We start from the raw sequence: 24,123 nt of genomic DNA on the forward strand, positions 1-24,123 counted from the left end.
AAGTATCGACATCCCCGCATCAAGCCGACCAACAAACATAGTTCTCATGCTCTAGGCCTGACAAACCACGAAAGGGTCTTCATACCAAGCAGTTATCCATTTCTCAAGTTTGCCATATCACCAACAACCCCAACGATCCCGCGCCCCACGGCCCGCACATCCAGCCAATAATCCGCGATGTCATCCTCAGGGGTCTTAGACACACACATCCACCTCTGGCCTTCAACAGCCACCTCGTCTTCAAACCATGGCTGGATGTCACCAGGCCACCACCTCGCTAAGAGACACGGCATATCTGACTACCTCACCATCACGTCCCCCCAACCTTCCGGTTTCATCTACGTAGAAACCGATCGGTATCTTCCTTCCGCGGAACCTCCAAGCATTAACGAATCAGACAACGACGAAGATGTAAAAGCCAAGCTGCTGACATGGGCGAAGGAGCCCTTGGAGGAGCTCCGTTTTCTGGCACGAATCGTGGAGGGAAAGCCAGAGGAGGGCGATGGGTTTGTAGAGAGTGAGGCAAAGAAGATGAAGGGATGTGTGATCTATGCTCCATTTCATTGCACTCCGCGCGTCTTCAATGCTTATCTTGATGTTGCGAGGGAAGTGGCCGGACCGCAGCTGTGGCAGTATGTTAAGGGCTTTAGGTACTTGTTGCAGGGGAAAGGAGACGGTGTCGTTGCGAAGATGTTACAAGAGAGCGAGGAGAGTTGGATCCAGAACCTTTGCGCGTTGAAAAAATTAAAAGGAAGTGGTGAGGCGTGGTGCTTTGATGTGGGTGTTGATACACATAGGGATGGTGAGGAACCGATGAAGGCGGTTGGTAAGTTGATTGCAGGACTAAGGCAGTACGAGGAGAAGGAGGGGCACCAGAATCGCGTGAAGTTCGTGCTGAGTAAGTTCATATGCCCCCCTTGCACTTTTGACTACTCTGACATCGTTATTCGTGAACTGCCTTGTTATATGATGTGGTTTAGCTAACTTAGACACCAACCCAGATCATCTCGCCAAACCCCCTTTGTCACCCGACCCTACACCCCCGTCCGATGTCTGGCTCCAAACCATGACATCTCTCTCCTCGGATAAGGCCATCTTCATGAAACTGTCCGGCGCTTTCAATGAGTTCACTGTTTCGCCGACGCCGTCAAATGTACCAACGCTCTTGACTGCCCTTACGCCTTTCCTAAATCACATCTTCCAGTGTTTCCCAGGAAGAGTCATGTTCGGAAGCGACTGGCCGGTGTGCAATGTGGGTGGGCCAGCAGGCGAGCAGGGAAGTTGGAAGCTCTGGAGAGAGGTAGTGAAGACGTGGATGGATAGGAAGGGATACGTAGAAGAGGAGAAGCAGAAGGTCTGGAGGGAGGCTGGGGAAGAAGCATATGGGGTAGCATTGTGAAGAAGCCTATGTAAGCGGCTCCTAAATAAATTCTAGTGACGATAACATGAATGCATGAAATCCTTGTGCACATGTATCGATCGAATCGATCAAGATAAAGTCATCCTCAGCATCAAGCTACATGTTTTGATCTGCAGAAAAGACTCGAAGGATGATCCATACGTAGTCGGATTAGACACTTGTATTCTAACGATATCACAGCACAAAGTATTTATAAGCAACGGAACTATATTTTCCGAACGATCATGCATAGTCCCCTTCTGCGCTAGGTCCTAACAGCACAATAAAGGTTGCTTTCCCTTGAGCAGCTCCTCCATCGCCTCGTTTGATATGTCCCAAATATGCACTCAGCTCTCCATCGTCTGTAACTTCAACCGCAACTTCGCGATCCGCCCGATCACCTCGGTATGGAATCAGTCCCTCAAGTTTATGTACCGTAGTACCCGGGTGCTCGTGCATTGCTAGATTCCGTAGTTCAACGACCGAGGGCGTCTGGATGATGGAAAGCCAGACTGATTTGTTAGGGAAGGGAGTCGAGGAGTGTGGATGCAAGCGAAAATACACTGGTAGTGGTATAGACGTCCTCGAGGCGGCTGGGTAGTATTCTTCCGGGTAGTGGTTGTGTGAACTATGCTGCTGATGCTGGGTGACTGGTTGGTACTGACCAGGCTGGTAGTGGTACTGAGGCGTGTGATCAGAAACAGGAAGTACAGCGGCGTCACTCGCGGCTAATAAGAGAGATGGATCAATCTGTAGGTCTGAAGTAGTTGGTAGAGAGGACACGGCAGTATATGAGGCACGCGTTGCTTCCTTCCGACCAACACTACTGTGTTGTGTCCCCTTACTGCCTAGTATTGTCGGGTGTGGAGCGACGACAGGCGGTGCTGGTCCAGGCCCTGGTCCTTGGTGTACCTGTTTCTTCTTGCTGGGGTCTTTGGCTGTCTTCTCCTGTTGTTGTCGCTTCATTACGTCTCGAGCGAGCACCTCGAGAGCGCGTAGCTTCCGCGCATAGTCAAGATCGTCTTCTCCTTGTGCGAGTGCTGTTGTAAGCTTCTCAGACTCATTGACCCAAGCTTGCTTCAACTCTGTCCAACGTTCCTCGCCAGCTTCGTGCTTGTTTGTAAAGTGAGCCGATTTCAACCTGTTGGCAAACATGTTGCGCGCGTGCCTTGTCTGTTGAGGATTGAGACCAAGGAGGTTCTTCGCGTCGGCGAGAGTCATGCGTGCGTCCATTGTTCGTAAGCGTTTTGTGACGTCCATGCAGATGACATCAAGTGACAGCGCTCTCTGACCTTTCGGACGGAAGAGCGCATCGTCATTTTGTAGCACTTCTGGCTCTTGTTGGAACACCTTGGCCAAGTGTTTATCACTTTGAATGAGGTGCTGTACAAGCTGCGACCACTTCTCCGGACCAGCGATTGTCTTCTTGGTAACGTCTTGCTCTTTGCACATTTGAAGGAAGCACTCTCTGACTTGGCGGTATTTGTCGTTGTCCAAACCGAGGTAGGCTTTGGCTTCGTCGATGGTAGTTTCAGAAGGAAATCGCGGAGGTTCGCCGGGAGCGTCGGCTGGCAATCCAGCCCAACCTCGTGTTCGACGTCTTCGCTTCCGTGTACGCCATTTCTCGTCGCTTTCGGCTTGAAGCTGTTGTTGGCGCATCTGCTTTCGGACCACCTCTTCAGCGCTCAAACCTGTGAGGTCGGGCTCAGGAAGTACAGGCCGAGACTCGTCCACATATGCCCCACCCTCTTCTTCTTCATCTCTTTGTTGAGCAGCCCCGGACCCGTCATCGCTTCCGTCATCGCTCGTCGAGACCTCGGCCAAGATTGCATTCCCAAGCTGGTTGATTAGACCATTGCCTGGCACAGGCTTGGCAGGTTTCTTCTTCGGCTTCTTCTGTATCCTTCCTCCAGCAGTCTTTTGCTTGTTTGGTCTGGCGACACTTTCTCGGAGTAGGAGCTTGAGCCTTAGTCGCAAGCGCAGCAGTTCGCGATCGTTGATCTGATAACCTTCAGTCTGTAGCGTATCGACCATATCCTTCTGTGTGTAGTTCTGCTCCCATAGTTGCTGGAGGCGCGCAACGAGGGCGGGATTTTTGTATGCCGGGTTCTGTTTCGAGGGGAAGTCCCATCGCTGTGAGAGTGTCAGCGGAGGCCTTGTAGTGGGTGATGAAAAGGGTGTGATGGTGACTTGCCTTGAACTGTGTCTGAAAGGCGCGCTTGCTAGGGCGACACAGTAAGTATCATGCGTTCTGGACATGTTTCCACGCTAGGATTGAGAGATGACGGCGAAGGCGTACGGCAGCCTGTACATGCTGCCGCGCGCAATACTTGCATACCTTGGAGTAAATCCCCGGATTTCCCAATACGACATGACCTCTTCTAAGCTCCTCCGCTCCTCAACATAGAGCTGGTAGCATAATGCTTCTTTATCGTCCCAAGAGTAGACCATTCTTGACGTGGCGTCGAATCGCAACAGTAGACTGCGCCCTGCGTGAATTGCGCAACTGGTTCAACTGGAACGCGACACGACCGCCAAGATCATCGGCCTCGGCTGGGAATGCACCGAGCACGTGGCCCGAAGACGGCAAGCGTCTCACGTATACATCGCACCTACCGAACCAGATTGCGCATAGCGGCATGTATATCATGGCTTCTCCCTGGGCGGACAGTGGTCTTGGGCAATTTATCTCCCCTTGTCCGAACAACGCCCATGAAGCTCTGATTAGACCACCCTGAGCCCCTCGTACTGCGCTGTATACCGTCTACCGTACCCCACGCCCCGCACTCGATAGCTACAAAGACCATGTCTCACCAACGCAAAAACAGTCTGTGGACGCCGCCGGCCGTGCAAACCCCTCAGCTGCTGTCCGGAAAGTCCATGATCATCACTGGCGGTGTCACCGGAATTGGCCGCGCAATAGTTCTGGGATATCTCCAGCATGGCGCAAACGTGGCAGTGAACCACTTTGGCGACGACAAGTCGGCAACACAGTACCAGACCCTCGTCGACGAGGCAGCTGAGAACTTACAAGTTAGCAAAGAAGATGTAGAGAAGAGACTGTTACAAGTGCCCGGCGATGTAGGAAATCCAGAGACAGGCAAGAAGTTGGTAGAGGCTGTGGTGCAAAGATGGGGACGATTGGATGTGGTGATAAGCAATGCGGGTGTTTGCGAGTTCAAGGAGTTCTTAGAGTAAGTACCTCACTCAGCATCCGCATGGTCATGGTAGACATGTAAGAAATTAACACCAATCTGTAGAATCACACCAGATCTCTGGAATTCAACCCTCACAACAAACCTCACCGGCGCATTTCACACCATCCAAGCCGGCGCGAAGCAAATGTCTACCCAATCATCCCCAGGTGGCTCCATCATTGGTATCTCCTCCATCAGCGCGCTTGTTGGCGGCGCATACCAGGGCCACTACACACCTACAAAGGCTGGTGTGCTCTCCCTGATTCAATCTTCCGCATGCGCACTTGGGAAACACAACATCAGATGCAACGCGCTGCTACCGGGTACAATAAGGACACAGCTGAACGAGAAGGATCTCGAGGACGAAGAGAAGCGGAAGTATATGGAAGGCAGGATACCGTTGGGCAGGACTGGCATACCGAGTGATCTTGCTGGGCCAGCAATCTTCCTAGGAAGTGATTTGAGCAGCTATGTCAATGGTGCACAATTGCTGGTTGACGGAGGGCTATTCGTAAATCTTCAATGATCAACTAGAATGGTTAATCTTGGAATACACAGTCGAATAATCAAAACTTGTCTTATGCCCTCCTAGTGCGGCTATCATCACCTATCCTCTAATCCTATATATTCATTCTTTTTCCACCATCGTCAACGATATCAAATCCCGTCTCTATTCCGTTACCCCTGAAGCGTTCCAAATCACTGCTGACGCCGCCCCATCACCCCTCGTACATGCCATCGATATCCACTGCCTTTCCGCAGTAATTCCAGCCGTGTGGCTGTGTAGTCCAATCTTGGCTCAATGTTTTCAGCTAATGACCAAGGTAGAGCTCTTGTAATCCCCACCCAATCACATTTTGTTCATTTGATACAAGACTAGGACGGGGGCTGTGACCATTACCACAGCAACGACGTTGTTTCCTTCTTTGTCTTGAGGTGATACACATCGCGGGTCACGGGCTCATGAGTGATAAAAACATGACTGTAGCTAGTGCTGTGGCTTAGCAAGGTATGAAGATGCCCTTTTTTTTTTCTGTGTTATACACGAATACTGAAGCACACTCTGGAGACATTACCTAGAAAACACGAGCTCATTTGCCAAACACTGCTGTGTCGGTGTTGGTAGTGACAGGTGTTTTGAGATGATACATGCAATCGTTTTGGAAACATTATACCCGATCCTTGAAGTGGAAACTGGGTATTGGTAGGTGTGGTGCTAACTCCGTCGCTATGACGCCCATTACAACTCCTATAATGCGTGAAATCTACGTCGCGCTACTCATTACAATGAATGAAATTTGCAAGAGTGGATAGTGGGATCAAGAAACCTGTCAAATGTTAGAACCTGTCCGGCTCATTGTTCGAAGGGAACCCTATTGAGGAGGGTGTGTCTACTCGTGGAGAGCATCAATGGGGGTTGGAGAGCAGTTACCTCAGCAATATTCTGGCGCTCGATATAACTCTCCTGCCTCACGTCTCTACCAACGCGCCAATACGAGTCTGTGTAATCGGCACAGTTCATCTCGCGCAGGAACTGCTCGTCGTGGGTAATGACTAGTAGCTGGAAATTTGCCTGCTTCCTGCGGCTCTGGATGATCTGGGATAAGGATTCGGCGAGGCCCTTGATATTCTGCTGATCTAGGTTTGTAGTGGGTTCGTCGAGCGCGATGAGACCGCAATTTGTGCCGAAACACTCTGCAAGCGAGAGACGAATCACGATAGAAGCAAGAACCTTCTGGCCAGCGGAACATCGGCCTCGCATGTCCATCTCAGTGTCCTGCTTCACCATCACAACGCGATAGTTGTATGTCCGGTTACCTTTACCATCGCCGTCAGACGCGATGCGAATCGTGTCCACATCAGTGCCTTGATACGCGTTGCGCCACAGTTCAGCTAGGATGCGGTTGATCTCCTCCATCTTGAGTGTATGATACTTCATGATAGCTTTGTCGAGAGCGCCAGCGTAGCGTCCCAAGTCTTCGATAGCAGCCTTAGTCGTCTCAACCCTGATATGCGCCTCGCGATATTGCTCAGCAGAGTTCTTGTAGAGATCTTGCCACTCTTTCATGAGGTCTTGCAGATGGTCGTCTTTGTTCTTCATGTCGCGCTCTACGCCTGTCTTGGCAATACTCAGTTGTCTATATTCGTTGTCCCAGTATCGAGCTTGGTTTTCGAAGTGTTCCTTGTCACGCTCAGCTCCTAGCTCTTCAAGTTTCCTGATTTCAACTTCCAAGCTGTCAAGTGAGCGCTTGGCTTTTCGGTAGCGCAAGTTGTCGCTAATCGAGCGCTTGTTCGCCTCGGTGTCTCGCAAAGCGTCTTCAAGCTTTTTGATTTTACGAGTCGCATCAGACATGTCGGTCTCGATGCGTGCGATCTCGCCCTGTAGATTCTCAATTTCTCGGTGAGTGCGCACAAGCTGTTGTGGCCCGCCACGATTGACGTACGAATCGATTTCTTCGTTTGCCTGGTTAAGTTGACGCACACTGTCAGACAATCTAGAGGCTTCGTCATGGGCACGCTGAACGCGATCGTTACCCCTACGACTGATGTCGTCGTACTTATACTGCGCTTGCTCAATTTCAGGATCAATGCTGCTGATCTGCTCGTCAAAGCTGCGTATGGCCTCTCGCTGCTTGTTGTTCTCCTTCTTGAAATCCTCCACTCGATCAGCAAGAGCCCTCTTCTCTTTTAGTTTTGATTGTGCGCTGTTCAAGTCGGCGTTGACGTCACGCACGCTCAGCTCTAGAGTTGTAATGAGGTTGCGCGATTTATCTCTAGCAGCAATGAGTTGCTCGAGCGTTGTCCTAGCGTTCCGGCAGTCTTCAGACACTCGCTTCAGATCGGCCTGAATAGCATCGATGCCTCGCGAAAGTCCGGCAGTCTTCTGCTTCTGTGCCAACTCTTTGATCTCCGCCTCGAGTTCCTGCGCCCTGCTATAGTACCCCACAATGGTCTGCACTTCTTTTGATAAAGATTCGACTTCCTGCTTCGCAACTTCTAGATCATAGATGACAGCATCTTGATCCTCAAGCTGCTTGTTGAGAACGTCGCGTTCAGCAGTCAGCTTGGTAAGGCTAGAATGAATTGCAGGAAGTTCCGTGTCTCGTAGACGAGTTGCAAGTTCGTAGCTGGGTTTAGCATTACGAACTGCCTCAAGTTCAGCGAAGATTTCTTCCGCGTTGTCTGCTTGCATGTTCTTCTTCGCCTTTGCGACGATATCCTTGAGTCCGCTTATGAAACCCGCAGTCGTGAAGTCTTCTTCCTCGTCGTCATGAAGGCTTCTTTTACAGAGACGGCAAACGTTGTGCTGCTCAGCGTACTGCAGGCATTTGCTCATGTAGTCGATCTGCGCCTCAAATTTGGCTTTGTCTGAAGAGCTCGCCTCGTATTCCTCCTCCAGCTGTGCCAAGGTTTCGTCGAAATCAGATACGTCATCCTTCTGTATAGACTGCTTGACGGTCGCTTCGTACTTCTGGAGCTCAGCACGCTTCTGCTTTAACTGCGACTCCAGACTTGACATCTGAAAGTTGACCTTGTCCAGTTTGGTCTGCGCAATATCGCGGCGAGACCCAGCCTCCTTAACCTCGCCCGACTTCTCAGCCAGTACCTGCTGAAATGTTGTCTCTAGAGTAGCGGGATCCCAATTGGAGTCAATTAGCTGCGAAAGGCGCTGGTTGTGCACCTTGTTCATGGTTGCTAAGCTGTGTTGCTGATTCTGCAGCTCATCTCGTTTGACATCAACTGATGCAGACTCACGAGCCTGCTTTGAAGCGTCACCAAACTCAGCCGTCAGCCTCTCTTTCTGATCTTCGAGTGTTCGTACGTCGTTGGATGCTTCGAAGATACGTTGATCGAAGCGCCCAGAATTCGCTGTGGCAATGGCAATCTGAAGCTGCTTTTCGACATCACGCTTTTTGTCTTGGAGAATGGCCTCACTACCCTCATCGGCCTTGATTTGATTCATGTCTTTCTGAAGTTCGGAAATGCGCTTGTCGTTGTTTGTGATCTGGCTCCGCGCAGACTCCTTGCTCTGGCTGAAACCCGACTTGCGTGTGTTTAGCTGATTGAGGTTGTCTTGAGCCTCGCGTAGGTCGCGCTGCGTCTCCTCACGAGTTCGATCAAGAACCTTGTTCTGGTCGCGAGACATTTTGTTCAGGATTTGTTGGAATTCTACCACCTGCTTCTCCGTCACATCATAGTCAAACCCTCGGACAGCATGTCGCTTAGCAGCTTCTTTGATGGAGTTTTCGCGCTGCTGGATCTGACGCTCATACTGCTCCTTTTGCGCCTCGTATTTACCAATCTCGCTTTGCTTCGCTCCAAGAGCGTCTCTGTCATCTTCAAGTTCGTTCTTGAGCTCGAGATATTGGCCCCGAAACTCTTTGGCTTGGGTAGAGTATGTGGCGACGCGCTCTTCATACTGATCTAGCATGTCCTGGAGTTCGTCATCAGACTCGGCCAGCTCCTTTATGCTGTCTTGAAGCTCGGTGACATTTTGCTTATGGATGCCCAGCGTGCTGCGCTTGGCTTTCAGCTCTTCAACCAGCTGCACGAAGCGCGCAGCGTGGTCGTAAGCGTCCGAAGCTTCCTGTTTCGCCGCGGTGCATTTCGCATCTAGGTCTTCGTAGGAAACTCGCAGCTCCTCGATTTCATCATACAACCCAGCCTGCTTTTCTTCGCTCGTCTTGGCGCGCGACTTGTCCTCTTTGGCATTGGCTTCGATAATTTTGAGCTGGCCCAAGTCAATGTTTTTGTCTTTCCGAATCTTCTTGATGTTGTCGATAGCTTTGGTGTATTTCATGGCTTCGAAGATTTCGTCAAACTTCTTTTTGAGGGTAGATGCGTCGCTCAGGGGCCACAAGCTGTCTTCTTGGTGGCAGAAGATGACGTTCTCTAGGATAGCTTTGGACACGCCAAGATACTGAGGGATGATCTGGTCAAGCTCGGCGACACGGGTTGAGATGGAATGCTTCTCGCCATCTTTGATCATGAGGAGTGAGCCTTCTAGGGTCTTCTGGCTCCTCGCGTTCTTCTTGACAGTGACTTGCATGTTGCGAGTGGCGACCATGCGCACTCCAGAAGTAGAGCGGAAAGACAGTTTGACCTGCGCCATGAGCTCCTTCTCATTGCGCAGGCTGGGGTCGTGGAGGAAGGCGCCTCCAGTCTTGCTGCTTGACGGCAACTCGCCGGTAGTCGCATACTTGAGGGACTCGATAATGGTCGTCTTTCCAGAGCCGTTCCAGCCGACAATGAGGGTGAGCGGCGCGGTGAACTGAATGGTCTCGCCCTTCTCAGGTCCGAAGGAGCGGATGCCCTGTATCATCATGCGGTCGATTTTGGACATGATGACGGTACGCGCTGCTGGCGCTGGCACTGCCTCTCTGTGGGTGTGGGTAGGGGTTTGTGAGAAGATGCGGCTTGCATGCCCGCGGTCGAGCTGGTAAGAGAGCGTGTGGGCTGCTGCGTGCGCAGGCAGTCGTCGGCAGCCTGGCACGCGTTGTGCCTGTGGCGCGGTGTCACGTGTCGGGGAAACCGCAAAAAGGCCGTGCACATTGGGCTCGCAAGCGCAACGGTGTTGTCGTCATGCCAAAGTTGCGCATGGGCATGCACACAACATAGAAATCCCATCTTACTTTCGGGGAAGCCGTCCGCGCCTATCACCCGCGGTTTCACTACACGACTCCACTCCATATGCAAAATCAAACGGTCGTGCATTTGCAAAGCCATGGCGCAATACCAAAATGGCGGTGCTGAGGTACGATGACTAGCCCTGCGTCCCCGGCAAATCTGAACGACAGTCTCATGTGTGTAGATGATGGCCGGACTCCCCATGCACGCCCAGGGCCAGGAGTTTAATGGGCTGCCCATGGACGATGGCATGCAGTCAATGGATCTGGATATGGGGTCTCTGGACGGAGCCGAGGGCGGCCAGAACGGCGGCTTCTCCTTCGCGGATCCACAGATGCAGGCGGCCAGTGTACCAGCCAGCAGCACCATGGGCGACATGCAAATGACAGGCGCAGGCGCTGGGCCTCTACCGACCGGCTTCGGCGCCCCCAACATGAACCCCTCTGGCAGCACACTGACCGAGTTCACCAAGCGGCGGAACTGGTCGCAGCGCGTGCTCGAGGAGCTGCGCGACCTGCTGCACATACTGACTCCCGACGGCAGGATCCTCTACGTCTCGCCCTCGTGCAAGGCCCTCACGGGCTGGGAGCCCCCGCACGTCATGGGCCGCTTCATCAACGAGTTCATCCACCCCGACGACATTGGCATCTTCGTCAAGGAGTTCAACGAGTCCATCGCCTCGGGCAACCCGCTGCGCTTCTTCTATCGCTTCCGCAAGACGGATGACTCGTGGGCCATCTTCGAGTCCCACGGCCATCCGCACCTCAGCAGCGACCAGAACACGTTCGCGCCGCCCAACTCCATCAACTGCCGCGGCTTCTTCATGATGGCCCGCCCCTACCCGACCAAGAACGCCGCCCTCCTCGACTCCTTCCTCGAGCACAAGATCGAGAACGAGCGCCTGATGAAGCGCATTGCCGAGCTTAAGCGAGAGGAGCAGGACGAGCAGGACGACTGGGCCAAGAAGATCGAGGGCACCGCTACCTCTGTCACACCTTCAGAATCACACGTCACGCAGAACATGAGCCAGGCCGATGCCGCTTCCTATGCCCAAATGCCTCCGCCAGCCAAGCCCGTCATCTCAAACACCGCCCTGACCCGCCAGAACCTCGACGAAGCCCTCGCCGCAAGCAAACCGGACAGTATCAACGACAAGATGATGCGGTACGAGGGCGCAAACCATCTCGAGACAATTGAAATGTTGACCGGTCTTCGGTACAGGGACGGCGAGCGCTCGCAGGGTATCAGCACCGGCGATGCAAGCCCGAACCTTATCCGCGGCGACGCTGGCATACAGATATCGCTGGACCGCGATGGCAGAAATTCTTCTGACAAGAAAAAGAAACTCAAGATTGCTGATGAATATGTATGCACAGACTGCGGCACCTTGGACTCGCCTGAATGGCGCAAGGGTCCAAATGGGCCCAAGACGCTATGCAATGCGTGCGGACGTGAGTCGCCAAATTCTGGTCCAGAAACATGTGACATACTGACTGTGATAGTGCGCTGGGCAAAGAAAGAAAAGAAAAAACAACAAGGTCCTACCAGCATGCCGAGTGGAAGTGGCATGATGCATACACCATCAATGCCAATGCATAGCAGTACGGGCAGTAGCTAGACCTACTTGTATGCTGCAGGCGACCTTGATGCTTGTTTTTATTAGCACGACTTCGATTTGATACGCGTTCCGTGGAGTCTCTTGCGGATTTTTTTCTTCACTATTTTTACCGGACTCATAGGCGTCGGGCATATCAACGGCGTTGCATTTGTGGCTCTCCACGAGATATGGGGCTGATGTTCTTCAGGATTGGCATATGATTCCCAGGACCATGGATAGATTCAGGCTTAGCAACGATACCACCTCTCTGTAACGACAATTGCAAACTGCGATAGCGAATGATTCGTATATCACCAATCCACAGCGAGCCCTAAGCGAAGACGCTGGAAAGCAGTCTGTGACATTGCCAAGAGATGTGCAACAAGCATAGTATACGCGGAATGCTGATCCTCCACCATTACGCTGAGCTATCAGCATATGAGGCTTCCAAAACTAGTGGAACTTCCCGAGAGATCTGCCATCAGATTTTGGGGCTCATGCGTCCTCGTTTCCCTGATTTGCTCGTACATTTCGTTCGTTCAGTTGGGTATCAGAGTGTACGAGCCAGCCAATCAGACGGAAAGCATCAGTTGCCAAATGTGGTAAGACTGATCCTAGGACACATAGCCGCTTGAACAGCCTTGGACTCCATGATCCTGGTAAACGTTTTTTGAGATATGCGAGCTGCGATGTCACCTCATCGTGTGCAGTATGAGTGTTAATGCGACGTCTTCGAGGTCTAAAACAAGGACTTTGACTTCAACCTGTGTTACTGCAACCAAGATCAGATCAATCCATCGTTACCCAGACTCGAAAAGCATGCTTGAAACCTAATGGATCTGCTTAACTGTCCAACAAAGACTGCGCAATCTCCACAGGGCGTAAAGAGCCGTTGGACACCAAGACACGATATGCAGATCCCAACTGAAGTCGACGTCAGCTCGGATCAAAGAGCGTGATCGCTGATGGAGGGCAGTGCATGTGTTGGAACTTTCTACTATTCATAATTTATAGTATAAGAGAGAGTGGTGATATCTCTCTAATGCTCATTATCCCTTCTCCAACGCCAACAAGGAGCTACAGACTGTCTTCGTCCTCTTGCCTCTTACTTTCGATCATACTCCGCTAGTGCCGAAGATGATTAGTTCTAGAACTATTGCAGTCTCTTTGCTCGTCCCTACCGTACTCTCACTATGTCCACCGCCAGGGGCAATCCTTCCACCACCGTCACTCGAGCCCAATACTTCCGATTTCAGCATACCAGAAGTCCTTTTTACAAACTCGACTTCAGTCCAAGTACAAAACACTTCCTTCGCAATCCAGGCTTCTATTGGAGACACCATAGTCTTCCAGTATGAGCATTCGGCTCCTGGTCGAGAAGTCAACCAGTCGCTTTTCGACACGAAGATCCGCATCGCTAGTGCTACCAAGCTGATCACAGCGCTTGCTTTGGAGTTGAGTAAAGACAAGATTGACTTAGATGATCCGATTACTAAGTTTATCCCTGAGCTCAACGAGGAGTGGTACGGCGATGTGACTATTAGTTCATTGACTGATCATACTTCGGGTCTTGGTCGATTTGTCAGTTCCCCTATACCTCTCGCAAAACCTCTCGCACATGGAAAGCTAACGCATCACAATAGGGTTACACAACCGATCTTGGATTCAGCCCAGCTACAGCTGCCCTCCTGGGCCTGCCGAAGATCAATAACACACTTCCCGGCTGCGACCCCATTCCCGGCGGACGAATTTGCACAGATCAAGAAGTAAAGAATGAATTCAACGACGCAGCATACGTGCCCCATTCACCTGGATCGCGCGCAATGTACAGTAACATCGGCTACATACTCCTCGGCAAAGCTCTCGAAGCAGTGTATAACCAGAGCTACGAAGAAGTTCTACAAACGTTAATCCTAGATCCTGTGGGTATGTCAAAGTCGACTTTCATCGTTCCCGAAGATGATGGAAGCGCAATCTTACCCAGACGTCCCGAGGACAAAAGCTGGTTCGTGGCCGACTTTGCGAATCTGAACCCTACAGGTGGCCTGTGGTCAACACCGGCGGATATGCTCAAGATGCTCCATGCTCTCAAGAACGGCAAACTGCTTGGTAAAGTCGGATTGAGGAATTGGATGCAGCCAACGACTTTCTTACGCTCAATGCACCAGTACGTTGGTGTGGCATGGGAAATCTTCCGGATCACGGACCTTCCGCTCGATTTTCCACGACCGATTGACATTTATACAAAAGCTGGTGGTGTGCCAGGATACGGCTCTTATCTGGTGTTGATTCCAGAGTACGATATCAGTATTACCATCAATGCTGCTGGAGGCGAGACGTCCTATACTTCCATTGACCTTCTCGACACTATCACTACAGCATTGATTCCCTACGCTGATCAACTAGCGCGATCACAAGCCTCTTCAAAATACGCTGGCACATACATGCTCCCAACGCCAACTGGAAACGATACACTCATATTGTCTTCCACCTCTGGCCCAGGACTTACCATTGAATCATTGACTATCAACAACGTCTCTATTGTCGACGCCTTGGCTAAGCGACAAAACGTTCCATCTAAAAACTTTAGTGCACGCTTATACCCAACTGATCCAGACTCGCTAGGCACTGACAGTGAAAACTGGAGGATGCTACCGGATCAGACAGTTCCTGCGAAGAAACTGTGGGCGGAGCTTGAGTGTATGAGTTGGAACCTGGGGGACTTTGCTCGTTACGTAAGTGAACCACTTGACACGTTTGTTTTTCACATGGACGCGGATTGCGAAAAGGTTGAGAGCGTAGAGTTGCTGGGTTGGAGAACAAATCTAGTAAAGATGGAATGAGTGGCTTTCGCCGCTGTAACATGAATTCGCAAGTACGTAATGGTTTAGTAATCCGGAAAATCAGCGTCAACAGTACTTCTCCAGGCTTCCAGACCTCCTTTGATATCCCCAATATATCTCTTGCCTCCTGCGTCGAGCCCTAGCTGCTTCATCTTCTTGACAGTGACCTGTGAATCATTGCCCAGTCGACACACCACAAATATAGGCTTTTCTGACTGCCGTAACATTTTGGTCCAGATCGCTTCTTCAATAGCGAAATCAGGTCCCCTCGTAGCTGAAATTGTGGAGAAGGGTACGTTTATACTACCATCGATATTGCACAACTCGAATTGCACTTTCTCGCGTACGTCGACAAGGAAGTGACTGTCTTTCTTCGATACCGTACCCGTAAAAGGGTTGACACCCGATCGTATTTGCGCGTAGTTCTTTGCAGATATGCGTTCTTCTGGGGCCAAAGGACTGTTGTTCGCAACTAGACTGCCACAGAATTGAACGTAGTCCAAACTTCCAGACTCTAATGCTTCTTTAGTAATCGTTGAAAGTGATGAGCAAGCAGTGCATTTGGCTTTTCGACTCCTAAGACGTATGGAGCGGTACATAGGATGTGAATAGGCTGAAAATAGGAGCAGGCTTGGTGGATCTACAGGCGTCGTAGTAGGTCTCTGGGTCAGAACCTTGATCGCTTCCAGTGCTTGTAAAACCCCCATCACGCCGACGACGGGTCCTAGAATACCACCATCGCCACATGATACGACAGACTCAGGTGGAGGAGGTTTTGGAAAGACGCAGCGATAACATGGGCCTCCATTCGGGTCGCCAGGCGGCAGTGGTGGGTTATTCAACACCATCATCTGACCGTCGATGCGGAGCGCTGATGCAGAAACAAGAGTCTTGCCTAATAGAACACATGTATCGGATATCAGATAGCGCGACGCGGGTGTGTCTGTGCAATCCAGGACCAAATCGTATTTCTTGAAGGTTGAGATGGCAGTCTCTGGACTGAGTCGAGACACATGAGGAACCAATGTGACGTTGGGATTGAGCCTATCTTAATGAATTAGTTGGACCCCTAGTGTATAACGTTCACGGGTAGACGCACGATTTCAGAGCCACCATCGCACTCTCAACCTTGGTCATTCCGATTCTCGCAGTTGAGTGTAGGATCTGACGGTGCAAATTCGATTCTTCAACCACGTCACCATCAACTAGTCCTACAATACCGACGCCTGCCCCAACTAGATATGCAGCAGCAGGGCAGCCGAGACCACCCACGCCTACGATGAGTACACGAGCATCTCTTAAGCGAAGCTGACCTGGGCAGCTCGGTTCAGCAAACTCCTAGGGACATGTGAAAGACTTGACTTACCTTTCAGTCCAATCTCTGGCATGATCAGCTGCCTGCCATATCTCTTGTATTCATTCTTCTGAAGTGGCCATCTTGACCTTTCCTCAGATACCTCAGACACGCTATGTTGCGGCGCCTTTTGCTCTTGGTCTAGGATTGCGAAAACCTCTTCACGGAATTGATCAGGTACTCCAAAGTTCATATCATGATCCAGGGGGTTGGTTGGGTCAGTAGCTAGCGGTCTTTTCTGGGGCACAACTTTAGCTGTTTCGCGTTGGTTGTGCTCAGCTTCCGCCAGCTGTTGACGTAGATCCTGTAGTGTGACTTCGCATGACGCAATTTGCTTGCGCAAAGAGCTGATTACCGAAGTCATGTTGGTGTTGCCGGAAGATATGCCCACGTCGTGACTCTTTGGGATACGTGTGGCGGTTCGGTGTGGGGTCAAATCGTCGCTACCGCCCGTGGGGCCATAGCTAGTCTCAATCTAGACAGTAGATGCACGTGCGCTAAGTCCTTCACTCAAACACGATGCGCCGTCCCATAGTCACGAGGAGAGACATATGCAGCTTACTGGTGCCAAGCGATCAATGGCAAAAGATCTGTGTTTCACCGATCTATGAGCGTTGCATCTCCTGAACAGTCATCTCTAGGCTTAGAAGGCGGAGTGACTGACGATGACATGTATGATATGCGTAGCGAAGGATGTGGTTGGCACGCTATACGACGCTACAATATGGCACATGAGTACATAATACTCAGCCCCAAGGAGACGTCAGAGCCTCTTCGTGCTTTCGGCTTCGGCTTGAGCATATGGCAATGGTCGAAACCTTGGGGCTAGTTCGCAACATCAAGATCTCTATCAATGCATACTGTTGGCTCGGATCCTAACACCGCAGTACGAGTGACGAAGCAAGAAGACGGGACTTTACGTTGCAGGCAGCGGCAGCAATCCATGGATGCATTTGCAGATCCAACACAGGGGAGATAATGCGCCAGACCCTGTACCCTGACCACCCTTTCGAAACCTGTATAATGACACGCAACAGGTATTGTGAATGGATAAGCTCAATCAGGGCTCGAATTGCTAGTGCATGAGCACTTGCGTGGGTGTGGTTCTACCAGTCTCTTGAGCAGATATGCGCTCGGATCCTGGAGACCGATTGACGAGTCTGACATGCTGATGGTAGACCGGTGTAGAGAGTGCACGTGTGGGAAAAAAAGAGCGCCGGATCTGGAGATACGAATGCAAGTGATAAATTTTCCGTACAGACGATTGGCTCCTCGAGGTGGCTTGTAAGGCGGCTAGCAAGGCGTTGTCCACCTGCGATCGCCCTGCTGCTTGGGTGTCTAAAAGCAGGCTGGAGGGCTCCGATGTGTAGCAACACGGCTCTCCGCCGATCTTGTCGAGCGCAAGTGTGAGTGAACAGCTATGGCTGGCATCAGGTGAGGATTTAGACGCCACTTTGATCAGATATAGCTTTGGACCGAGCGATCATCAGCTTGTGTTTCATGATGGATTCTCCTAGTAGGGCTAGCAGCTCGAAAAAAAGCATCGAGTTTGCGGATAGCTGAACAGCTTAGGTTGACCCGGATATGCGGGCGCGGGGGTCGTATTGACGGGAGCTGCTCCGAATGTGCGGCACCAGGGCATGTTGCGATCCACTCCCTACCCAGGCAGCAAGGTTGAGGGGCGCAAGACGAACGTCAGCGCGAACCAGTCTAGACTGCGGTAGCATACGTGGTGTCGAGTGATGTGTACAATGAGCCACCCGAAGCGAGGGGCAATTTGAGACGGGGGTATGTCGCAGAATACTTATCTGCCTGCCTCCCTGCAAATGATAGTTGCAGCCTCGGTGCTATGCAACGATAGATGCTTGTGCTTGGGAAGCTGGGCGCGTCTCCACAAGAGCGGGAGGTTCAGATCATTAGCGGCACCTCCACTTTTTGGGCTGGTTCAGAGCTGACCTTCCACCTTAGGCCGTCGAATGGTCTGGAAGCTGTACGCGAATGTCAGCTGCTAATACAGTACTGGCTTCGGTGTCTTGTAATTTGACTAGTATAGTTTGTTCAAGGGGTTTCCGACTGACGTACACTGTGTCCATCATCCCCTACCATTGCCCTTCCGCCCCGCGGAACCAACGGGAACGCGACTTCTTACACCCCGCACCTCCGTCATATCCATCACCAAATTCATTTCACTCCACGACGCCATGGTATCTGTTTGCGCGACATGTAAAGGTCTCCAGAAACACCTTCATGGGGAAAGTGCGCAAGAGAATGGATCAGAATCGCTTGTTTGGGTCGACACAACGCTGCCAAAACTGAGGTCGAGATCGACTGCCTGTCGCGCGTGCGCTCTCCTTCTCAATGGCGTCCTACTACACCACGACCGCTTCGCAAACATAAACGAGGACAACGTCAGGATCACGGCCGAGTCTTTCAAGCCAAAAACAGGGAAAACACCCCAAGAACATCTTTCAGTTGAGCTTCGCTGGAAGGACAACGACGACCAGGACGACTCCCACGAAGACGACCATGAACACGCAACAGGCCACGCAGATCTCAAGCTTGAATTCTTCACTGATGGAGGTATGCGCCAAGTCTCCTTCTATGTATTTTGGTTGATTTTAATCATGGTCGCGGTGGTGGAACGGTCGCCTACTGCTAGCTCGCTTCCTCTGCAGGAACGCGTGGACTGACAATACTGCAGACGGCCAGTCTCCTTTCTCTGCCATTGGGCGAGGAAGGCATATGACAGATAACCCACTGCAGAGTACTGGTCTAGCAACAGCGCGAGGCTTGATAAAGACTTGCGTAGAAAACCATGCTACGTGCAGTCGCCGAGGTAAACCCACGACGCTACCGAAGCGTGTGCTGGACTTATTATCTGGCGACGACTCCAAAAGCATGCGTTTACACGAGAGTGAATACATACAGGATGAGAGAAGATACGAACATGGCGAGTACATTGCCTTGAGTCATGTTTGGGGATTAGCCAAGGGAATCCCGAAGACAACTCTGGCAACACTGCAGTCGCACAAGAAGAGCATACCTTGGTCGACACTGCCAAGAGCGTACCAAGAGGCCGTCTTCCTCACGCGAGCACTTGGTTTCCGCTGGCTATTCATCGATAGTCTCTGTCTAATACAAGATGACGTTCAGGAGAAGCTTGAGGACTCGCTCAAGATGGACGAGATCTTCGGCAACGCTTTCCTAACAATAGCGGCAACGTCCGCATCCGACAGTAGTACCCAACCCCTCTTTCCGCCCAAGACGCAGCCATTCAAAATACAAGCAACAGATAATAAAGGCTCTTTGCACAAGATAAACGTGAGGGAACAACCGAGCCACTACAGTTTCAAAGCACCTTTTGACGGAAATGCACATATGAACGAGTGGGAGTTGCCTTTCAATATGTCCGAAGAGGCGAACCTACACACACCGCTCTTGATCCGCGCATGGCCATACGCTGAACGCTTACTTTCGCCAAGGGTGCTACACTTTACCAAAAGCGAGATGATATTGGAATGTCGAGAAGGATATCAATGTGAATGCGGGCGCATCGATGACAGTACCTACGACTCACGGCCAAACGACCAGGTCAAGCAAGAATTTGGTAGAGTTATAGCCGAAACACTCAACAAACCACAACAAGCCAACAGCAATGGCCACACGGCCCACACGCGGACGGATAGCATGACGAACCAACTGGCCTCCACACATCTCACAAACGGCGCTCAACAGGACTTGTTACGCAGGCGTGAAGAGACACTCCAACTGTGGTCATACATCATAACTGAATACACTGCGCGGCACCTCACGTATGACAATGACCGCCTGATAGCAATAGCAAGCATCGCAAGAGCCCTTTCGCCAACTCTACAGTCAGGCTACATAGCGGGCCAATGGACATTTAGCACTCTTGGGCTTCTCTGGTACCCCAACGACAGTTCACGATGCCGCCGTCCGAAACTCGCACAAGGCCAAAATGTACCAAGCTGGTCATGGGCCTCAGTCGAAGGCTCACCTATCTTCTTCGACAACACGAGCGCGATGGATCTCGCGTGTAGAGCTTCTTTTGGTCCAAAGGGGAAGCGGGCAAGTGCTTGGTCACCTATCATGGGTGAGCCTCTCGAGCTCTCAGGAGCCATGGCTGCCGAGGTTGTCGTACACACCACGGCATCACCGGAACAACAGCCTTCGTACATCCTAGCCAAAAACGGCATGACCGTGGACTTTACACCAGACGTCGTACCACTCCCAGCCGAAGACGCGTTGCAAGACGGCGAAACCCTTGTTTGCGTACTCGTCAGCATGACGTTTCGTTCCTCCATCGTTGGCATCGTCCTCAAGCCATCATCCGGAAACAATACATATCGCCGCGTCGGTCGCCTAGAATGCTACGAATGCACACCTGAAGGCATCGAACAAGAGATGAGCGAAGACGCCGAAGCGTTGTTTGAGCATTGGTTCCCTGAGATCCAGGACATGACGCAGTTGGACAATTACCCCCAGCGTACCTTTACCGTTATCTGAGAGTATGCCGAAATGGTACTCTTGTCTTGATAAATTTATTGAGAAAAGGGTAATTGCGGCGAAGCAATGCGAATGACTCGCTTTCTTTCGCTTTTTATATTCGATACCCCTTGGCTACCAGTGGTTTGAGGTAGACTTTCATTGCTGTGTTTGGGTGTGTACAAGTTGCGTGCTGTTGTTAGAGTTACATATATCAGGTATTATACATCAATTTGAGTCACATCTTGATTCTTGATACAAGAACTGTTGTTGACCATACCCTGCACATGCAAGATTGTATGAATTTGGTTCAGGGGGCGTCTAGCTAAGCTCTTTGTGAGTGCGCCGTCGTCCTCTCGAATATGGTACTCTTGATCCCCGCTGCTCGGGCGGCCGGCTTAGTGTGCGCGCCATCGGAATTTCCTCCGTCTTGGACTCACACTTGGCACATGCACAAGGACTTTGCATGGCAGTCACAGTGTCGGGACATGCCGGTATTGATGATAACATCGATGATGCGTAGCGTACATGCCTCCTGAGTTCTTTGTAGGTCATCATCTGAAGATGCGAGAGGCCGATAGAAACATATGAGTCGAACAAAGGCACGGGACGAACTGTGACCTTTGGACAAGACGACAGCACCAAACCTACACATTCACAACGAATCTCTTTCCACTGCCTTCAGCATTCGATAATAAGTTTTCCAACGCCCCGTCAATACCTGCCAGCCCAGCTTGCACTCTGTCAATAGGTTGTGCAACAATCCATCCCTTCTGCATCCCAAAGGGGAGATACTCCTCGATAACCCACTCAAGTAGACGCTCGTTCTCTTGCTCATACAGCGGTTCTGACCATGCTTTGAACACCCTTTGTACACCATCTGGTAGGTCCTCAGGCGCGAAAGATGGCTGCGTAGCGTAAAGTGTACCACCACCCTGCGCTTTCAAAACCTGGCTTGTGATGAGAATGGTTTGTGGAGTGGATATCATATCGACAACAACTCGGTACGGCCCTCTCGCCTTCAGCTCCTGAATAACTTGTTGAGAAGGTAGTGTATGATCCACTGCATCATCCACGCCTAGTTCACACACACGGTTCACATGCCGCGGTGAAGAAGTCGTAATAACCGCATACCCAGCGCGGCGAAGATATCGCACAGAGAGCTGGCCAAAGCTCGAGCTGCCTCCATATATCAGAATTTTCTTTTCCTCTTCTGTTCCCACAGCTGGGACCTCTTCAGCAGGTCTCCGCAGCCTAAGCTGCCCAGAGAATAGTCCAGGAACACAACTCGCATTCATAACTAGACTGGCTAGAACCGCCTCATCACTTCCTTCAGGGATCCGAATAACCATCTTCTCCTCAGCTGCAACAAGGACATAGCTCTGGTAGGCACTATGTTGATTTCCTGTTGTACCAAATCGGTTGCTCACCAACACGCGTGCACCGATGCAGTAATTCGTGATTGCAGAACCAAGCGCTTCAACCGTGCCAGTGTAAGAGGAGCCCAAGATAGCAGGATAAGCGACGGGGATGGCGCCTAGCTTTGCGATCTTGGCTTCTATGGCATTGAGGCCTATTGTGGAGACTTTGATGAGCAGTTCTTTTGATGCTGGCGCGGGAATGGGGAGAGATTGGACAGAGAGGGAGGCTTTGGGGGAGGGGAGGACTACGGCAAGGTTCATGATGGGGACGAAAGCGAGCGTAAGAAAAAGGCAGATATTGGGCTATCGGCCTTGACATGAATTCGTAGTTGCTGATATCAAATGTCACTCACAAGTCTTGCAGAGAACAAGTGGTGGGTAGAGTCGTCGATGATTAAGCGGTAGTAATCCTTCGGAACGTTTCCGCGATGCATTACACAGCACAACGCTGTCTGTAGTCCTTTCGCCCCAAGCATGTTCATGGGATGCTAGGTGATTTGGGCACTCAGAACGAGGTTGACCGTGTTCCAGCATTGACCTGGAGGGCTGATGTTATACAGTCTGACTTGGTTGCTGCGCGAACTCGGGCTTGGTTTCCATGTTACTCTGTACATGGCTCTTGAGTGCTGCCCAGCGATCTTGTACTGCATCAGCGCCCGGTGTCGCGTTGCCAGTGCCACGCACTAGCTGTGCCAGGTTCGCGTTGAATCTCTCCTTCTCCAGTTTGTCGAGCTTTTCCTTCCTCTTCTTCGCGCCCTTTGTCCTTTTCATGCTCTCCAGCTTGACCTTGGGCTGAAGTATGCGCGCCTGACTCGTTTCGAGCTCGCCGGCTGTTGCAGCATCTGGGAGCGCGTCGGCGAGCGACTCGAGGTTTGCGACCAGCTTGTTGTTGGGTCGTCTTCGCTTTTGAGTCTTGGCGGATGATTTTTCTATCTTGGAGACGAAGGAAGAGTGCTTGATCTTCTGCTTATCGCGCTTGGAAGAGGGGAGCGAGGAGATGCCATCAGGCTTTGGAAGAGCCGCAGTCGAGGGACGGGCTGCGCGAGCCGACTTTGCGCGCGCGGTTGTGCGCTTCTTTATGGGCGCCTCGAGAGTTGTGTGAGTATTACCTTACTATACGGGTATAACCTAAAAAAAAAAAACTTACCATGACGGTGTTGCGACAGAGCAAAGTTGAGAGAGCACAGTCGCATTGGACTTGAATTCTTGGCTGGGGAAAAGTTCTTATCGATACCGGTAGTGGTGCAAGGTTCCGACGTCAGCCCCATTTCATGGGTACCTAGCAGACACTCACGTGAATCGAGCCACATGCCTCACTTCCAACAGTCGCTGCTGATGGTTCCATGTCAACCTGGGATCTCAAAGCAACGCGTTGGATCCAGCCCACAGCACCAAGTCCGTGGGAGCTGCCATGCGAGCCTTTGCGAACAGGGTACTCAACTCCGTGCCAAGCGAGGACCTCTGCCACAATTGTATCATCTGATCATGCCTCATCACTCGGCTTCGCCAATTACATCGCAGCCGCCCTGACAAGATTAGAGCATATCGGACTTCGCTAGCTGCGGCCCGTTCCCCATCACCAATCTGGTGGCTACCGATTGCATCAACAGTACACCCGTTATCGTCTATGTTGCATCGTGCGACCGCATCCCGATGTTTCGTTTCTCACATGGTTCAATCAGATTCATCATGTCATAGATATGTTTTCCACGGGCATGTCATGGTATTAAGCCGGATATTGCTTTTTCACCACATCAAACCCGTGCTGAAACGCTGTCATTTAACTTCAGCTACCACTATACACGGAAAGATAGCCCGCCGGCATGTACAACATCCTCGTATCACTGTGGCGGCATCCTTCATCCCAACACTACGGACCTGGGCTCAGCTCGACGGCAACTGCCTAGCCTAGATGCAGGCACGCGTGCGACCGATCTGCAACATGTCCCTCCCGTTCCAGTCATCGTCTTCTGCCATTCGCTGCTGCCCGCAATCCAACTCCCTTCCGCTTCTATTTCCAGTCTTCTAGACGAAACTACATGCACTCCTCACCCTCGTTGCCGCGACAAAAGGCAATCATTCGCATGAACATGCAAAGACGCGTAGCCCTGGTGACTCGGACTTTAAGGGAGCCTTACAGACCGTGTAAGCAGCACTTGTCCGAAGTTCGACAACATC

At 51.4% G+C, this 24,123-nt stretch overlaps 9 protein-coding genes across 9 annotated transcripts; 5 read left to right on the plus strand and 4 right to left on the minus strand.

Moving 5' to 3' along the window:
* Positions 1-177: 177 nt before the first annotated feature.
* GT037_006998 (uncharacterized protein) lies at positions 178-1,399 on the plus strand (the record flags this gene model as incomplete). The annotated part of the gene is made up of 2 exons (XM_038932045.1): positions 178-898; positions 1,002-1,399. 2 exons carry the CDS (start codon positions 178-180, stop codon positions 1,397-1,399), a joined length of 1,119 nt encoding a protein of 372 aa, XP_038785517.1.
* A 243-nt stretch (positions 1,400-1,642) lies between these two features.
* On the minus strand, positions 1,643-3,658 carry GT037_006999 (uncharacterized protein; the record flags this gene model as incomplete). The annotated part of the gene is made up of 1 exon (XM_038932046.1): positions 1,643-3,658. One exon carries the CDS (start codon positions 3,656-3,658, stop codon positions 1,643-1,645), a length of 2,016 nt encoding a protein of 671 aa, XP_038785518.1.
* A 546-nt stretch (positions 3,659-4,204) lies between these two features.
* On the plus strand, positions 4,205-5,122 carry GT037_007000 (uncharacterized protein; the record flags this gene model as incomplete). The annotated part of the gene is made up of 2 exons (XM_038932047.1): positions 4,205-4,593; positions 4,660-5,122. 2 exons carry the CDS (start codon positions 4,205-4,207, stop codon positions 5,120-5,122), a joined length of 852 nt encoding a protein of 283 aa, XP_038785519.1.
* Positions 5,123-5,950: 828 nt separating this feature from the next.
* Positions 5,951-9,940, minus strand: GT037_007001 (dna repair protein rad50; the record flags this gene model as incomplete). Its single annotated transcript, XM_038932048.1, has 1 exon — positions 5,951-9,940. One exon carries the CDS (start codon positions 9,938-9,940, stop codon positions 5,951-5,953), a length of 3,990 nt encoding a protein of 1,329 aa, XP_038785520.1.
* Positions 9,941-10,321: 381 nt separating this feature from the next.
* Positions 10,322-11,842, plus strand: GT037_007002 (cutinase palindrome-binding protein; the record flags this gene model as incomplete). The annotated part of the gene is made up of 3 exons (XM_038932049.1): positions 10,322-10,351; positions 10,409-11,675; positions 11,727-11,842. The coding sequence occupies 3 exons, from the start codon at positions 10,322-10,324 to the stop codon at positions 11,840-11,842; spliced, it is 1,413 nt and encodes a 470-aa protein (XP_038785521.1).
* Positions 11,843-12,958: 1,116 nt separating this feature from the next.
* GT037_007003 (uncharacterized protein) lies at positions 12,959-14,664 on the plus strand (the record flags this gene model as incomplete). The annotated part of the gene is made up of 2 exons (XM_038932050.1): positions 12,959-13,402; positions 13,465-14,664. 2 exons carry the CDS (start codon positions 12,959-12,961, stop codon positions 14,662-14,664), a joined length of 1,644 nt encoding a protein of 547 aa, XP_038785522.1.
* Positions 14,665-14,708: 44 nt separating this feature from the next.
* On the minus strand, positions 14,709-16,382 carry GT037_007004 (molybdopterin biosynthesis protein moeb; the record flags this gene model as incomplete). Its single annotated transcript, XM_038932051.1, has 3 exons — positions 14,709-15,708; positions 15,764-15,977; positions 16,031-16,382. 3 exons carry the CDS (start codon positions 16,380-16,382, stop codon positions 14,709-14,711), a joined length of 1,566 nt encoding a protein of 521 aa, XP_038785523.1.
* Positions 16,383-18,219: 1,837 nt separating this feature from the next.
* GT037_007005 (uncharacterized protein) lies at positions 18,220-20,545 on the plus strand (the record flags this gene model as incomplete). The annotated part of the gene is made up of 2 exons (XM_038932052.1): positions 18,220-18,598; positions 18,720-20,545. The coding sequence occupies 2 exons, from the start codon at positions 18,220-18,222 to the stop codon at positions 20,543-20,545; spliced, it is 2,205 nt and encodes a 734-aa protein (XP_038785524.1).
* A 626-nt stretch (positions 20,546-21,171) lies between these two features.
* On the minus strand, positions 21,172-23,095 carry GT037_007006 (uncharacterized protein; the record flags this gene model as incomplete). Its single annotated transcript, XM_038932053.1, has 3 exons — positions 21,172-22,248; positions 22,504-23,031; positions 23,093-23,095. The coding sequence occupies 3 exons, from the start codon at positions 23,093-23,095 to the stop codon at positions 21,172-21,174; spliced, it is 1,608 nt and encodes a 535-aa protein (XP_038785525.1).
* Between the last annotated feature and the right edge of the window lie 1,028 nt (positions 23,096-24,123).

This window comes from Alternaria burnsii (assembly GCF_013036055.1).
Source record: "Alternaria burnsii strain CBS107.38 chromosome Unknown 731, whole genome shotgun sequence".
NCBI classification, from domain to species: domain Eukaryota; kingdom Fungi; phylum Ascomycota; class Dothideomycetes; order Pleosporales; family Pleosporaceae; genus Alternaria; species Alternaria burnsii.